This window comes from Bufo gargarizans, chromosome 1, assembly GCF_014858855.1.
Source record: "Bufo gargarizans isolate SCDJY-AF-19 chromosome 1, ASM1485885v1, whole genome shotgun sequence".
Classification (NCBI taxonomy): domain Eukaryota; kingdom Metazoa; phylum Chordata; class Amphibia; order Anura; family Bufonidae; genus Bufo; species Bufo gargarizans.
Genome location: NC_058080.1, coordinates 741,304,861 through 741,322,778, shown reverse-complemented (window position 1 = coordinate 741,322,778; position 17,918 = coordinate 741,304,861). Strand labels below are relative to the sequence as shown.

At 43.8% G+C, this 17,918-nt stretch overlaps 1 protein-coding gene across 2 annotated transcripts; it reads left to right on the top strand.

The window, feature by feature from the left end:
• The first annotated feature begins 1,004 nt into the window (after positions 1-1,004).
• LOC122924970 (zinc finger protein OZF-like) lies at positions 1,005-11,042 on the top strand. Of its 2 annotated transcripts, XR_006387469.1 has the most exons (3): positions 1,005-1,059; positions 6,223-8,555; positions 10,465-11,042. XR_006387469.1 is itself a non-coding variant. In XM_044276517.1 (2 exons), exon 2 carries the CDS (start codon positions 6,255-6,257, stop codon positions 7,629-7,631), a length of 1,377 nt encoding a protein of 458 aa, XP_044132452.1. In that variant the 5' UTR covers positions 1,005-1,059; positions 6,223-6,254; the 3' UTR covers positions 7,632-9,133. The 2 variants fall into 2 exon arrangements, 1 of the variants encoding a protein (XP_044132452.1); XM_044276517.1 differs by lacking the exon at positions 10,465-11,042 and having other exon boundaries at positions 6,223-9,133.
• Positions 11,043-17,918: the final 6,876 nt, after the last annotated feature.

Genomic DNA, 17,918 nt, shown 5'->3' with positions numbered 1-17,918 from the left:
TGTGCAGTGTATACACGTGTGTGCAGTGACATGTAATGGAGGAGCACCAGCCTCTTATATCACAGGGTAAGACCCGTCATGTACAGTGTATACACGTGTGTGCAGTGACATGTAATGGAGGAGCTCCAGCCTCTTATATCACAAGGTAAGAGCCGTCATGTGCAGTGTATACACGTGTGTGCAGTGACATGTAATGGAGGAGCACCAGCCTCTTATATCACAAGGTAAGAGCCGTCATGTGCAGTGTATACACGTGTGTGCAGTGACATGTAATGGAGGAGCACCGGCCTCTTATATCACAAGGTAACAGCCGTCATGTGCAGTGTGTACACGTGTGTGCAGTGACATGTAATGGAGGAGCACCAGCCTCTTATATCACAGGGTAAGAGCCGTCATGTGCAGTGTGTACACGTGTGTGCAGTGACATGTAATGGAGGAGCACCAGCCTCTTATATCACAGGGTAAGAGCCGTCATGTGCAGCGTATACATTGTAGATTATACATGGAGCTTCTGGGCAATGTCCGCCCCTGTGTGACTTTATAGAGCCTGACGTCGGAGCTTCTGTCAGAGGGAGATATCAGGAAACCCTCCAGTGTTATTTCCTCCGATCACTAAACCTAGAAGTGAAGGAGCTGAGAGAAGAGTCTGATCTATAGACAGATCTACAGGAGGCCATGTATTCAGTCACTGTGTGCTTGTGTCTCCACAGAGGGATCCAGGAGGAGAAATCCACCAGAGAGATGTCCCCGTCCTCTGTATTCCCAGGACTGTCCAGAAGAGAAGGTCCCAGGGAACCCTCAGGTAGATGGAGCTGAGCCCTGTACACATCTATATAGGGGGGTCCTGCAGTCATAGAGGGGTCATAGATTGTGGGGGTCTCTTCTGGGGATCTGTTAGATTTCCCACCTGTCTGCTGTATTGTACTGAATTGTTACAGATGACAAATCAGGGGGAAGATCTGACTGATATTAAAGTGGAGGATGAAGAAGAGAGGATGATGGGCGATCCCCCGTGTAAGAGTGAGGTGGAGGAGGACATTCCAGGAGATGTCACCACAGGTATGGAATTGTTAAAGCTGGTCTTAAGCAGACCTGTAAATTCTCCCCTGGTTCTCCAAATCAAGGTACCCCCAAGGGTTTAATATCCACACGTGGCTGAGAGACTAGACGCTGACATGTAGCTGGTCAAGGTAATCTCTACATTTATTACAATAAGTAAAGCCGTTATACACCTTCAGGGAGGCGGTCCTTCCTAAGGCACATGCCATGATTTCATTGGCTTAAGAAGGAAAAGGAGATAAGACAATACTTGGCTTCTGCGCTGTATGCTCTAGCTGATAAACTTTGGAATGTGGATTAATATAAACATCTATGAGTCCGCGCCATGTTGTAATGGCGGTCTTCCTAACCTCAATACTACATATGTCATATGTGACAGTTCAAGAAGGTGCTTTTCTATAGGCGGTGAATAATATGTGTGTATCATCCAGCTAAGTGATTGGCTTAAGCATTCTTCCACAGTCATACATCTTCCTTGAAGCATCTGTACAAAGAGAAGAAGACAAACACTGCCCACAGCACAGCTCTCTGACCCCCCCCCCCCCCCAACTTCTCTCCCTCCATTGTGGAAACAAAAGGGAAAAGGGAGGTGATTGTGATAAGAAGATGTAGTTTGTGACGACTTAAGGAAAGAGTCCTAGAGATAGAAAATATAGAATAAAATTCACACATCTCTATCAGAATCATGAACGGAGAAAGTGTGAGTCTAGCAGTCAGATGTCTATAATCTAGTGCCCACTATACAGCTCTCCGGGAACATGTCTTCTGGGGGTCTCCTATAAGGGTCTATGGAGGGAACCTTTCCCCCCTTATGCCCCCTCTCTGAGCGGTGACCGACTGATGTCTATAATCTAGTGCCCACTATACAGCTCTCCAGGAACATGTCTTCTGGGGGTCTCCTACAAGGGTCTATGGAGGGAACCTTTCCCCCTTATGCCCTCTCTCTGAGCAGTGACAGGCTGATGTCTATCATCTAGTGCCCACTATACAGCTCTCCAGGAACATGTCTTCTGGGGGTCTCCTATAAGGGTCTATGGAGGGAACCTTTCCCCCCTTATACCCCCTCTCTGAGCGGTGACAGGCTGATGTCTATCATCTAGTGCCCACTATACAGCTCTCCGGGAACATGTCTTCTGGGGGTCTCCTATAAGGGTCTATGAGGGAACCTTTCCCCCCTTATGCCCCCTCTCTGAGCGGTGACCGGCTGATGTCTATAATCTAGTGCCCACTATACAGCTCTCCAGGAACATGTCTTCTGGGGGGTCTCCTATAAGGGTCTATGGAGGGAACCTTTCCCCCTTATGCCCCCTCTCTGAGCGGTGACCGGCTTATGTCTATAATCTAGTGCCCACTATACAGCTCTCCAGGAACATGTCTTCTGGGGGTCTCCTACAAGGGTCTATGGAGGGAACCTTTCCCCCTTATGCCCTCTCTCTGAGCAGTGACCAGCTGATGTCTATAATCTAGTGCCCACTATACAGCTCTCCAGGAACATGTCTTTTGGGGGTCTCCTATAAGGGTCTATGAGGGAACCTTTCCCCCCTTATGCCCCCTCTCTGAGCGGTGACCAGCTGATGTCTATAATCTAGTGCCCACTATACAGCTCTCCGGGAACATGTCTTCTAGGGGTCTCCTATAAGGGTCTATGAGGGAACCTTTCCTCCTTATGCCCCCTCTCTGAGCGGTGACCGGCTGATGTCTATAATCTAGTGCCCACTATACAGCTCTCCGGGAACATGTCTTCTGGGGGTCTCCTATAAGGGTCTATGAGGGAACCTTTCCCCCCTTATGCCCCTTCTCTGAGCGGTGACCGGCTGATGTCTATAATCTAGTGCCCACTATACAGCTCTCCGGGAACATGTCTTCTGGGGGTCTCCTATAAGGGTCTATGGAGAGAACCTTTCCCCCCTTATGCCCCCTCTCTGAGCGGTGACCGGCTGATGTCTATAATCTAGTGCCCACTATACAGCTCTCCAGGAACATGTCTTCTGGGGGTCTCCTATAAGGGTCTATGGAGAGAACCTTTCCCCCTTATGCCCCCTCTCTGAGCGGTGACGGCTGATGGCTCTGGTCTATCACATATGTGTGAATCTGCAGTAGTTCTGGAGAAGTCACTGATGGTGGCAGTGCAGTGTGAGTGCTAGGAGTCCGGAGATGAAGCTCTTACTGCCCACCTGCCGCTGATTGACAGCTTTCTCCCTATTACTGTCAGTCAGTAGTATGAGGGGGGGGGGGGGAGCCCATATCTGATGAATACACTGGACTCATAATGGAAATGTCTCTCATATGTGTAGCAACATCTAATTGGTTGAGACGAGGCTGGGTCTCCATCTGTCTGGCTATAGGCACCCAAAATGTTATTGTGGGGTTCCAATCAGGTACAATGGCGCCCAGAGGCCTCACAAAGACCCCAGACCTGCTGTGTAATAAGAGACCCCAGCGGTGCAGCCTAATAGATCGCCGGTCAGTGTACTACCGCCAGTAATACTATGGATAAAAGGATCACAGCTTCAAGTCCCCTAGGAAGAAAGACATGTAGGATTCTCTTAAAGGATAACTGTCACACTTAGACCCTAATTTCAATGTTCATATATGTCGTTACTAATAACATGATATTCCAGAATCAGTTACTATTAGACTGACTTACCCCATATTTAATAAGATTCAGCCCTTAGCAACCAGTCTGCATAAAACTGCAATTTCACTATTCAGTTAAGATGGCCGCCACTGCCCTCCCCCTGAGGCTAATCCCGCCTGCCCACACTAGCCAGTAACAATAGCCCCCCAAAAGTGTCAGTAACCAGAGCCCTTCCCCTAAAGGGTTAATCTCCTGCAGCACAAAGGGGTCCTCTTACCACATGTTTCTGTCATGTATACACTGAGCAGACGGCAGATCTCCCTGCTCTGCGCTGCTTCACGTCTAGCGGTGATTTCTCTTGCCTGTGCACTGGTTCGCTAGAATGGAGCATGAACGCCCCGTTTTCTGCTGCTTGCCAAGCAGCGAAGATGATTAGTGCGCATGCGCCACTGACGACACTTAACCCTGACGTGTGGGTGACTGCAGATGAAGCTGACAACGTGTCCACTTCTGGGTTCAGCGACGTCAACAGCGCGTGCGCAGTAATCCTCTCTGCGCATGTAGAACCAGGCAGAGATCCCAAATGGGGGCAAATTGCACCACATAATACACAATAATAGTGAAAGCAGTGAAGAAAGAGAGGGAGAAAAAAAAAGAAAGGGGGGGGGGGCGGGTAGAGAAATGCAAGAAAAGGGAGGGAGGGCAAAAGGTTAACTCACGACTGCAAGTTCCAGAATGTCTCAGAGGAACGGAAAGAGTCCCACGGACTCCACGTTTTCAAAAATCGAGAAGGACCTAGGGGGTGAGAACAATTACTTCTTCCATCCGCTGATATAGAGTGACCTCTTCAAACCATTCATCCAGTGCAGGTGGGGGATTCCCAATGTCGTGGAATGACCGCTTTGCCGTCTGAATTAAAGGATAACAGGAGTCTTAGGAGTTAAAATTACATTGATATTCCCGCTTTCTATGCAATCTAATGCTCCGTAACATTCACTGACCTGCGATCCCTGTGATAATAACTCGTGAAGCAGCCGCCAGAAGTAAAAGCACTGTGCGCAGTGAGCCGGCGGCTGCTTCATGGGGGAGTTTAGGTTTAGTGTGGTTGATACTCAGTGACCGCATTTGGTGCACTGCAGACACCTTCGCGCGAGACTCACAAGCGGCAGGGTACAATATTAGAGTACAAACAAAGCGAACTTAGGGATAGGAAAAATCATAATAGACAATACTGCCCCCCTTCCCTGAACGCGACATATAGGGACACAGATTTAAGCTTGTAGGATAAATAGCCGGAAAGCGGAGATCTGAGAATAATCTGTTGTACGATACGGATAGTTGAATTCGGGTAGGCAGTGTATATAGGTCAAGCAACCTATATCCCCAGCCGCGCAGAGTTCACCAGCACTTTAATTTTAAATCTTTTTCTTTCTTCCCGATTTTATAAAATGAAATAAACGTTATATTTTAAATCAGACCATAAACGGGAATCTATTAGCCTTAGGCTATCTGAACTTAAATATTTATCTCCCGGGTCCAAAGGGTCCCTGAAGCAAATTGAATGGCCCAGTTCACGCACTCAGGAAATGTGTCTGTCATACTCACACAACAAAGTTTCTTTAAACACATAAAAATTCTGGAGCTCCAACAGGAAATTACACCAGTGCTCATTATATAAAACATTACAAAAATGTAAGTGTTTTGGGTTTTACTCTGGATTCTCAGTGCCTGTATATTTTATATACACACAGCACCCTCAGCTGTGCATAACCTCCCCTGGTGCCTGTCCTATCACTGAAGGTTATTCCTTGGGCACATGCACACGCAGAAAAATGCTGGTCCCAGAAGGTTACAGTAATACAATCAAAAACGGTATGAAAACGTAAAAGTGGACACAATAAAGTACCAAAATCAATGTGGACGTAGATGAAGGATATCCTGTATAGTGCAGATCACTCAATTCAATAACTCCCGCAACTTTATCAGAAATGATCAATGGGTCTTCTCTCTCTCTCTTTCCCTCCCTAACTTCCTTAGCCCATCTATGGAGAAATGCACTTCAAAGTATTCTCTCTTCATAAATTTTTCCATAGTATATATGTACAGTCAGCTCTGAAACTGGGTGCGCTCTCTGGCTTCTCGGGGTGAGTTGACTATGACTTACTTTTGGAGGGGACAACATGAATATCAGCACCGCTACATTAATGCTGGGCATGTTATTTCTTTTTTTGTATTTACTCTCGATTTCATTAAGAGACTTGATTTAAACAAAATGTGTTGGCAGACAGAAGGCAGATTGCCAGACTTGGCCAGGCTTATCAAATTTTTAAGTCATGATTTGTTGTAGATAAAGTCTTGACCAGGCACAGACCAGAATCCTGGACTAAGTCGGGAAGCCAGAAAGATTTATAAGGGTGGAACCACACATGCAGTTTTTTGGCCAATACCTGTAGTGGATTCAAAAGAAATGGCTTATGCTCCCCCTTCCTGCTGGTTCCACCTACAGCCTAATAGGAATATTATGGGTTTGTCTACTCTGTAGTTTGGGGGGGAAAAAACACTAATTTCAATTTTTATCTTCACAGAAAATCCCAGTAAGAATTCTGAGGAAAACTTCATGTTATCAATAAATTATAAAGTGGAAGATGAAGATGTCCTGCAGTACTCTTCAGAAGAAAACGTAATTACCCTAATAGTACATCCAGGACTTCACAGTACAGATTTATCCTGTAATCCTCCTAATCATGAGGAACCTTCTCCTGACCAATCACAGATTGTTACAAGTACAGGTCAGAAAGGGGGTGAAAGGTTTCACTATGGTAAAGAGTTCATACAAAGCTTAGGTCTTTCTGCACACAAAGTAATTCATACAGGAGAGAAACCATACTCCTGTTCACATTGCAAGAAATGTTTTACAGATAAATCACATCTTGTTACACATGAGATAAGTCACATAGGAGAGAAGCCATATTCATGTTTAGAATGTGGTAGATGTTTTACACATAAATCATATCTTGTTGCACATGAGAGAAGTCATACAGGTGAGAAGCCATATTCATGTTCAGAATGTGGAAAATATTTTACTCAAAAAGCAAGTCTGTTTAAACATCTGAGATTTCACACAGGAGAGAAGCCGTATTCATGTTCAGAATGTGGGAAATGTTTTGCACAAAAATACAACCTTGTTGAACATCAGAGAATTCACACAGGGGAGAAGCCATATTCATGTTCAGAATGTGGGAAGTGCTTTAAACAAAGAACAAATCTTATTCGACATCAGAGATCTCACACGGGAGAGAAACCATATTCATGTTTAGAATGTGGGAAATGCTTTACGTATAACACTCAACTTGCTATACATGAGAAAAATCACACAGGAGAGAAGCCATTTTCATGTTTAGAATGTGGGAAATATTTTATATATAAATCACAACTTGTTATGCATGAGAGAATGCACACAGGAGAGAAACCATATTCATGTTCAGAATGTGGGAAATGTTTTAGACAAAAATCAGATCTTGTAACACATAACAGAATTCACACAGGAGAGAAGCCATATTCATGTTCAGAATGTGGGAAATGTTTTACACAGCAAACACATTTTCGTAAGCATCAGAGATTTCACACAGGAGAGCAGCCGTATTTATGTTCAGAATGTGGGAAATGTTTTACAGGGAAATCAATGCTTGTTGCACATGAAAAAAGTCACAAAGGAGAGAAACCATATTCATGTTCAGAATGTGGGAAATGTTTTACAGGGAAATCTATTCTTGTTGCACATAAAAGAAGTCACACAGGAGAGAAACCGTTTTCATGTTCAGAATGTGGAAAATGTTTTACAGATAAATCAAATCTTGTAAAACATTTGAGAATTCACACAGGAGAGAAACCATATTCATGTTCTGAATGTGGGAAAAGTTTTACACGGAAATCATATCTTGTTAAACATCAGAAATTTTACACAGGGAAAAGCCATACTCTTGTTAGGAATTAAAACTTATTAAACATAATAGAATTCACAAAGGTGAGAAACCATTTTAACATGCCCATATGATCCAAATTAATTCTACCAAACACTAAATTGCTATAATTGCCTGGAAAAGTCTTTTTTTCATTGTATCTCTTCTCCTTGATTGACCGAAATCAAATCGCACACATTTCAAATCTGATAGAATCAGGAGTTTCCTACAGACTAACCCTCCTGCTGGCATGATGGCTATATCACTGGTTTATCTGACCGGGTGATCTGTGATAATTGACCCTATATGTACATTCCTGTGGTTTAATGGTAAACCTATCTAGGTACTGGAGCCGAGTTATATATCGGTAGTGAGAATCGTTTGTGATGTCACATCTTCTAATTAACCCCTGAATAATGACAACATGAATTCAGTGACCAAATGATGCTCCTATATGTCTTTCATATGTATCCTCCTCCTTCTTTATTACCTGCAGATCATGAATGGAGACATGATGATAAATTATTAGTAATCTGTATGTCTCTGATAAGTACTGGCCAGTAGGTCGCTCACTCACTGTAACCCGGTTGTGGGGAATAATAAAAGTATAATAAATAATATAAATGTGACAATCGCAACACAGTTGTACAGCAATATGCGCATGATATATCCAAACAATGGCCCAGATTTACTAATGGCTTTGCAAAAACAACCGGTCTACAAAGTGGCACAATTTGGTGCATCTAGGGTGTCTACACTTTTTTTCTCAATGTGTTCAACTTTGGGTCGGGGGCTTAGTGGAAAGGAATTGGAGCTTTGTGTGAAAGGGATTAGGGCCTACGATGCACCACTCTGCACCAAAAGTGTAGAACTATTCTGGTGTAAAAATGTCTCAAAGTAAGCTACAGAGTCAGAGAAAAGTGATTTATCCTTTAGCCAGTGCCCCGTTCATGGTGCAGGTCTAGAGGCCGATCTAAGCTTCCACCATCTTTACGATTAGTAAATCTGGGCCAATATCTCTCAGGGTGACTCAGGTAGTTTTCGTCTCAGGTTGTAATTTTATATTTCAAACGTTCATTGACGCCACACGACGACTCCTTGGAAACATCTGATAATTCCTGTATAGGGAGATATGTACCGGAAGTTTCTTTATGACTTATATTTGAAGTCTTACAGTTATAGGTGTTTTCTTAGACATGTATGGCATATCCACAGACTTGGAGAGGTTATATCAAAGCCTCCCTCAAAGTCTGGATACAGTGGCCAGCAGGATGGCCTCAGAGACCCCATTTTCTACAGATAGCTGGATGTGCCAGAGGACAATGGATATGCCATAAATGTCTGAGATGAGAATATCCATTTTAAGCAGCTTTTCACAAAACAGCAAACAAAAATTCATAGCCTTTATAGTTCCCGTTAAAAGTAATTTTATTAATACTTTTAAAATATTCAAATACAGGTGAAACTCGAAAAATTTGAATATCGTGTAAAAGTCTATTTATTTCAGTAATGCAAATTAAAAGGAATTGCATTAATGCAGCTTAAAATTAGAATTTTGTGAAAAGGTTCAATTTTCGAGGCTCAAAGTGTCACACTCTAGTCAGCTAATTAATCCGTACCCCCTGAGCAAAGGGGACCTCAAAATTGTGACTTTGGGGTTTCATAAGCTGTAAGCCATAATAATCATAAAAGACCTATGTTATAACTAACTTCCATTTGCAATGCACGGATATGAGCTGAAAAACACAGTAACCTACTGATGGCTATGCTATCATACCCTCATTGATCATAGATACATAGTAACATAATATAATATTCTCAGACAGATAGGCAAGTTCAAATCCCGTGATTAATATCTAATAACTTAGTTCATTGCACTATAAATCACTTGCCTAGTATGCACTGTAAGATGCACGCCGAAAAGGTGTCTAAGTCCCTCTACGCGCGTTTCGCGTAAGCTTCGTCAGGAGGTGACGTAGGTAAGAAGGAGAGAGTATTTAACTGGCATCTCCCAATGAACTGTCACGGATGGTGTTGCAAAAAGCTGGAACTTATAAATAAACATCCGACTGGCTTGATCCCAAACTAAGGAGCATATGGGTGAGCCCTATAAAACCCCTAGAGCTCTCCCTGACTGCTATGCCCATGCAAAATCGTCTACCATTGCATGCCCACGTACCTAATACTATGTGACACCTGAAAACCCTATAATAGTGAGGGGACACGACCACCGGCTCCCTGCACTTAATACGGACGGAGTCAGGGTCACCTAGAATCAAGCCAGCAAGGAAACACAAATAAAGGAAACAGACTTATCTAAGGAATCAGCAGAAGCAGCATCCAGCAGTGAACACAATCCAAGAAGAAGTATAAACCGCAAAGTGAGGCAGTATGGGAGGGAATATAAAGGGAGACAATTAGTGTAAATAGGTGACAGCTGGGAGAAGGAAAGGAGATGGCAAAGTGAAACCAAAACAAAAATAACTTCATGCAGGTAGAGAAGAACATCTAACAGACCTTCTCACAGAAGTGGCGGTGACATGAACTAAGTTATATGCAATGCAATAAACTAAGTTATTTTATTTTGATATTAATCACGGGATTTGAACTTGCCTATCTGTCTGAGAATATTATGTTACTATGTATCTATGATAAATGAGGGTATGATAGCATAGCCATCAGTAGGTTACTGTGTTTTTCAGCTTATATCTGTGCATTGCAAATAGAAGTTAGTTTTAACATAGGCTTTTTATGAATTAGCCTAGAATTTGTCCTCCGTTGTAGGATATTATATTTATCCCCACTATATGAATGTGTATCTGGGTATTTTAAAAATATGAATACAAGTATTTCTAATGGGAACTAGAGGTCTAGAGGCCGATCTAAGCTTCCACCATCTTTACGATTAGTAAATCTGGGCCAATATCTCTCAGGGTGACTCAGGTAGTTTTCGTCTCAGGTTGTAATTTTATATTTCAAACGTTCATTGACGCCACACGACGACTCCTTGGAAACATCTGATAATTCCTGTATAGGGAGATATGTACCGGAAGTTTCTTTATGACTTATATTTGAAGTCTTACAGTTATAGGTGTTTTCTTAGACATGTATGGCATATCCACAGACTTGGAGAGGTTATATCAAAGCCTCCCTCAAAGTCTGGATACAGTGGCCAGCAGGATGGCCTCAGAGACCCCATTTTCTACAGATAGCTGGATGTGCCAGAGGACAATGGATATGCCATAAATGTCTGAGATGAGAATATCCATTTTAAGCAGCTTTTCACAAAACAGCAAACAAAAATTCATAGCCTTTATAGTTCCCGTTAAAAGTAATTTTATTAATACTTTTAAAATATTCAAATACAGGTGAAACTCGAAAAATTTGAATATCGTGTAAAAGTCTATTTATTTCAGTAATGCAAATTAAAAGGAATTGCATTAATGCAGCTTAAAATTAGAATTTTGTGAAAAGGTTCAATTTTCGAGGCTCAAAGTGTCACACTCTAGTCAGCTAATTAATCCGTACCCCCTGAGCAAAGGGGACCTCAAAATTGTGACTTTGGGGTTTCATAAGCTGTAAGCCATAATAATCATAAAAGACCTATGTTATAACTAACTTCCATTTGCAATGCACGGATATGAGCTGAAAAACACAGTAACCTACTGATGGCTATGCTATCATACCCTCATTGATCATAGATACATAGTAACATAATATAATATTCTCAGACAGATAGGCAAGTTCAAATCCCGTGATTAATATCTAATAACTTAGTTCATTGCACTATAAATCACTTGCCTAGTATGCACTGTAAGATGCACGCCGAAAAGGTGTCTAAGTCCCTCTACGCGCGTTTCGCGTAAGCTTCGTCAGGAGGTGACGTAGGTAAGAAGGAGAGAGTATTTAACTGGCATCTCCCAATGAACTGTCACGGATGGTGTTGCAAAAAGCTGGAACTTATAAATAAACATCCGACTGGCTTGATCCCAAACTAAGGAGCATATGGGTGAGCCCTATAAAACCCCTAGAGCTCTCCCTGACTGCTATGCCCATGCAAAATCGTCTACCATTGCATGCCCACGTACCTAATACTATGTGACACCTGAAAACCCTATAATAGTGAGGGGACACGACCACCGGCTCCCTGCACTTAATACGGACGGAGTCAGGGTCACCTAGAATCAAGCCAGCAAGGAAACACAAATAAAGGAAACAGACTTATCTAAGGAATCAGCAGAAGCAGCATCCAGCAGTGAACACAATCCAAGAAGAAGTATAAACCGCAAAGTGAGGCAGTATGGGAGGGAATATAAAGGGAGACAATTAGTGTAAATAGGTGACAGCTGGGAGAAGGAAAGGAGATGGCAAAGTGAAACCAAAACAAAGAACTTCATGCAGGTAACATCTAACCTTCTCACAGAAGTGGCGGTGACATGAACTAAGTTATATGCAATGCAATTAACTAAGTTATTTTATTTTGATATTAATCACGGGATTTGAACTTGCCTATCTGTCTGAGAATATTATGTTACTATGTATCTATGATAAATGAGGGTATGATAGCATAGCCATCAGTAGGTTACTGTGTTTTTCAGCTTATATCTGTGCATTGCAAATAGAAGTTAGTTTTAACATAGGCTTTTTATGAATTAGCCTAGAATTTGTCCTCCGTTGTAGGATATTATATTTATCCCCACTATATGAATGTGTATCTGGGTATTTTAAAAATATGAATACAAGTATTTCTAATGGGAACTATAAAGGCTACGAATTTTAGTTTGATGTTTTATAATAAGCTATAGTAGCTGTTCTCTGTAATAGCAGGTAAATGTTTGGGAATAGATATTGGTTTTGATTCAAGCAGCTTTGCAGTTTTATTTATATTGAAGGTGTTGAACTTTGAAGCCCTGTTCCTGGAGGAATTTAGATTACAGACACTCAGAGTTCCCTGAACTTCTCTATAACAAACCACTGTGTATTGTCAAAGACTGGAATATTTTTGTCCTCAACCAATTTTTTACAATAAATGGGTTTCATTTGTCAATTGTTTTTATTGTGTTATTCCTTATATGTCTCTTCCATGTATGTGTCACGGCTGTAAGTGAGCAACTGACCGGACCCAAACTAGGGAGGATAAAGGGTGACTCCTGTCAGACCCTAAAAGCTCTCCCTAAGCTGCTATGCACATGTCTAGATCCAGATGGTGGATCGAGACATGCCCGCTTACCTAAGGCTGATGACCACTGAAACCCCTACAATAGTGAAAGGGGCATGGCCACCGGTGCCCTGCTCAGTATATGGACGGAACCGGGGTCGCCTCGGATCCAGTCAGCAAAGAAACAGAAACACACAAAGTCTGAAAACTTAACTGAAGGAGCTGCAGCTGCAGTGAAAGCAGATCCAAAGTCAGCAGACAATATCCGAAGTACTTGCTTCAGCAGAACACAGATCCAGTGAAAAGATATCACACAGGTGAAGATACTCAAGCGAGAGATACAGCTCAAATGAAAAGTATAATCCGCACCTCAACAAAGGAGGAGGAGTGATTTAAAGGCAGCGAAATCAAACACAGGAGGGACAGCTGGGAGGAAGGAAACAGAAAGTAAAGACCTCATCACAGGGGCGGAGAAACAGGGCAGAGGGAACTCCTCCAAGCTCTAGTAGTGACATCATCACAGGGGTGGAGAAACAGAGCTGTGAGAACGTCTCAAAGCTCTGGTAGTGACAGTATGTCCTTACCTACTTGCACAATTTGCTCTAAATGTCGGCTCACATCTTGCTGATGGTCTCTGACTTGACTAAGTGTTGGGGCCTAAACCTGAAGGGGTAATAGAGTAGTTAAACAGAAAAAGGTCAAAACCAGACAGGCAAAACCAGGACCCTGATCAGAATCCAAAGGCTAAGTCATATACACAACAGAGAGATAACGTCAGAGACAAGGTCACCAGGCAAAGGCAAGGTCACAAGCTAGCAAAGTCTAGTACCAAACCGTGTCCAATGGCAAGCACTGTCAAATACCAGGAGGTCACGTCAGAGAAATAGACAAAAGGTCTGTGATCAAGAGTAACAAACACTGATCCAGCTAATGAGACAGGGATGCCAATCACAGGTGTGGCCAGCACCTGCCTGTTTATATAGCCGCCTTCAGGAAGTGTCACGATTTTTGCCACCTCTTACATTATCAGCTGAGTTTTATGCGCATGTGGACAAACACTGCGCTGTCTGGTGGTGGATGTTTCCTGCAGAACCATACTAGGAGATAAAATACTGGGCTCCTAAAGGGATCATTGACGGTAACTACATGTGAACTCTGAGAGGGGAGATGGAGAATGAGATAATAAGAGAACTAAAAAAAGGGAGGGAGAGACTGGCGGAGTGTAATAAAAAATATAAAAGAGAGAGTGAAAGGATATATGAGGTCCCTAAAGGGAAGGTGTGGGGGATCAACCTAGAGTAATACCTAGCTCTAATACCAAGCTTGCAAAGACTGGCACCTCACAAGAGAACAAGTCAGAAAACCATCGAAAGATGACAAAATGGTTGCAGACTATAGAAGTCCACTGCAGTCGAGTGAAGAGCTGGAAAGAGCCACCATATGTGTTGGAGGATAATCAGAGTGGAATGCCTGAGAGATCTAATAAAGCGGTGGTCAGAGAAATGATTTCGTCAGTCGTAATCGATAAAGCTAGATTTAAAGGTTTTGATTAGTCTTCGCAGGAGTACGTCAGCGCTCATCTCGGAAGAATTAGAGCAAAAGTGGCGTGGATGGAGGACGCCATGGAGTGTTTCCATTGATGAAACCAAACAAGGCTCCAAAAATGTTCTGTCTCACTCCCATTTCTTCTTGTTGCATGTTGGAGCTCTACTTGGAACCTTGTTAAGATCCAACAATGTGAAACATGTTTTTTTGCCATTTTTCAAGTGGTCTTAAACTTTTGATCAGGACTGTATGTTGTTGTACTGAAGAAGGAGATAAGAACTCTGCTGACATCACTGAATAGCTGACAATCTAATGGCGTTCTTTCCCAATAATCGCCAGCTCGTTTGTGGGGGCGACCAATGCCTTTACATGGAGGGGCCGCTCCTGCCGCTGTCCGTCCTCATACAGCTGCGTTGTGTCCGGGGAGCAGAGCGTTTACATCGCACCATCGGTGATTTACTTACCTCCAGGAAGAACAGTGTCACCTGATGAGGTGATCTGCTGATCGGATAACCCGCCATTACTCTGGAGACTAAGGCCCTGACTTATCACCCATCTTTACGTTTCTTTGTATGAAGGTGACAGTCCATGCGCCCAGGTATGAACGCGGCACCTAGAACTTGCTGAATTTAGCGCCAAATCTCCCATTCTGCCATATGTTACCCACCACGGCCGGTCAGGAGGAGAAGCTGAGACAATCCCACTGATAAGTGCGGCGCCTGGACCTCTGGAGCGGACTGATCAGCAGCTGAACATGGCTCCTCCTATGGATTTCTCTTACAAGTAAAATGGCAGAAAAGTCACATTTTACTCCAAAATAAAGACAAAACCCGACTGATCGGGAGCCAAGTGCCTGTGCGGGGAATGTTCCTGGGGAGCGGGGGCGAGACCCTTACCTGACTGCACCGGAGGGGGCGAGACCCTTACCTGACTGCACCGGAGAGGGCAAGACCCTTACCTGACTGCACCGGAGGGGACGAGACCCTTACCTGACTGCACCGGAGGGGACGAGACCCTTACCTGACTGCACCGGAGGGGGCGAGACCCTTACCTGACTGCACCGGAGGGGGCGAGACCCTTACCTGACTGCACCGGAGGGGACGAGACCCTTACCTGTCACAACCAGACAGCTGAGAAGCTCTGACAGAGGACTTTCAGAACCTCCTCCTTGAGTTTCTGTGTTGTGGTATTCAGCTCCTCCTCTCGTTAGCCTCTCTCAGCTGTCATGTGTTGGACTAATTGCTTCCCTTTAAATTCTTCCCCAGAAGGCTTTTCTGGGCGGCTTATACTACTTCCTGGAGTGTGTGTGCACGCTGACTCTGTCCTCCTGTTTGCTTCAAAGCTAAGTGTTGTACCTTTATCTGTTATTTTCTGTTTGCTGGATCCCAGGTGACCCTGACTCCCTCCGTATCTTGTGTAGGGAGCCGGTGGTCGTGTCCCCTCACTATTGTAGGGTGCTCAGGGCTTTATAGTCAAGGTTCGTGGATATGCAAACCTCCACCATTCGGATCTTTGCATAGGCTGAGCAGCCAGGGAAAGTGTCAGGTCTTCTGCAGGGGTCTCCCTTGGTTCCTAGTTTTTGGATCCAGCGAGTCGTTTATACATGTTGCTTTGCCTTGTTTCCTGTACACCGTCCGTGACATTATAAGCCGCCATAACCGTCTCAAGCATGGATCCGGTTTCACTTTTGGCTGAACGCTTCCAGGGTCTTTCATTGGAGGTAGCTGATCTCCGTAAGACTTTTTCTCAGCTTCAAGTGACGGGTTCAGCTTGCGTTCATGGAGTTTGTTCTGAGCCTAAGATCTCGCTCCCGGATACGTTCTCCGGGGGTAGTGAGAATTTTGTGCGTTTTAGAGAGGCTTGCAAACTCCATTTTCGCCTTCTTCCCCACTCCTCTGGTGATGAGGAACGGAGGGTGGGGATCATTATATCGCTGCTCAGAGGTAACGCTCAGTCCTGGGCCTTTTCGCTGCCGGAGGGGGCGCGGCCTCTCCGTTCAGTGGATGAATTCTTTTTAGCCCTGGGTCAGATATATGATGATCCGGATCGTATTGCTCTGGCTGAGTCTAAACTACGTCTATTATGCCAGGGTAAACAATCCACAGAGATATACTGCTCAGAATTTCGGAGATGGGCAGTTGATACTGGTTGGAATGATGCTGCGCTCCGAAGTCAATTTTGCCATGGTCTTTCAGAGGGATTGAAAGATGCATTTGCCTTTCATGAGAGGCCTATTTCTTTGGACTCTGCTATGTCTCAGGCCGTTCGTATTGACAGGCGTCTTAGAGAGAGAGGAGAGATGTCTCCTTCCTGTCATACTCAGTTCCAGGACAGTGCAGCGGTCCCGTTCTGTGCGCAGGGGTCTCAGTCGCCGTCAGCCCCTTCTGAGCAGGAGCCCATGCAGCTGGGGTTGATTGCTTCTGACAATAGAAGTTTCAGCCCGCATGGGAGGGTTTGTTTTTGTTGTGGAGGTATAAATCATTTGGCAAATATTTGTCCCTCTAGGAGATTCAGGCAGTTTTCTGGGAGTAATAAAGAAACAAACAGGAAAAAATCTTTTAAAAATGTTCCGTCTGTTACTATTGGCAGGGTTGAGGCGGAAATTTTAGGTTTTCCATTTGCTTGTAGTTCCCGTTTTGTCCTGCCGGCTAGGGTGGCGCTAGAGAGCAAGAACATTTTTTGTGAGATTTTTGTGGATAGTGGAGCAGCGGTCAATCTCATTGATAATCAATTTGTGATAACTCATGGTTTCCAGGTATGCACTTTGGGAAAGGATATTCCTGTTTTTGCTATCGATTCCGCTCCACTTTCTCAAAAATCATTAAAGGGCATAGTTCACAATATCCGTTTAATTGTGAGTGAGTGATGCTCATGTTGAGGATGTGTCATGTTTCGTCCTTAGCGGTTTACCCACCCCTCTGGTGTTGGGGCTGCCCTGGCTCACTAAGCATAACCCCACCATTGATTGGCAAGCGAGGCAAATAAATGGTTGGAGTGACTTTTGCAGAGAGAATTGCCTCATGACATCTGTTTCTGAGGTTGCTACTAAGACTGTACCATCTTTTCTCTCTGAATTTTCGGATGTCTTCTCTGAGAGTGGAGTTCAGGATTTGCCCCCGCACAGGGAGTACGATTGCCCTATTAATCTCATCCCAGACGCCAAGCTGCCTAAATCTCGTTTATACAATCTTTCCCAACCTGAGAGGATCGCTATGCGTGCTTATATCTCTGAGAGTCTGAGAAAAGGACACATACGACCCTCGAAGTCACCTGTTGCCGCTGTTTTTTTCTTTGTTAAGAAAAAAGATGGTTCTTTAAGACCTTGTCTGGATTTCTGGGAGCTGAACAGTATCACTATTCGTGACCCTTATCCGCTTCCTCTGATCCCGGACCTATTTAACCAGGTTGTTGGGGCTAAAGTCTTTTCCAAATTAGATTTAAGAGGGGCATACAACCTGGTCAGGGTCAGAGAAGGGGACGAATGGAAGACGGCCTTCACTACCCCTGAGGGCCATTTTGAAAATTTGGTTATGCCTTTTGGTTTGATGAATGCCCCAGCCGTTTTTCAGCATTTCGTGAACAGCATTTTTTATCATTTGATGGGAAAATTTATATTGGT

What these genes read in the sequence shown, in the direction of transcription:
- LOC122924970 (XM_044276517.1), top strand. Translation starts at nt 6,255, where the DNA reads ATGTTATCAATAAATTATAAAGTGGAAGATGAAGATGTCCTGCAGTAC.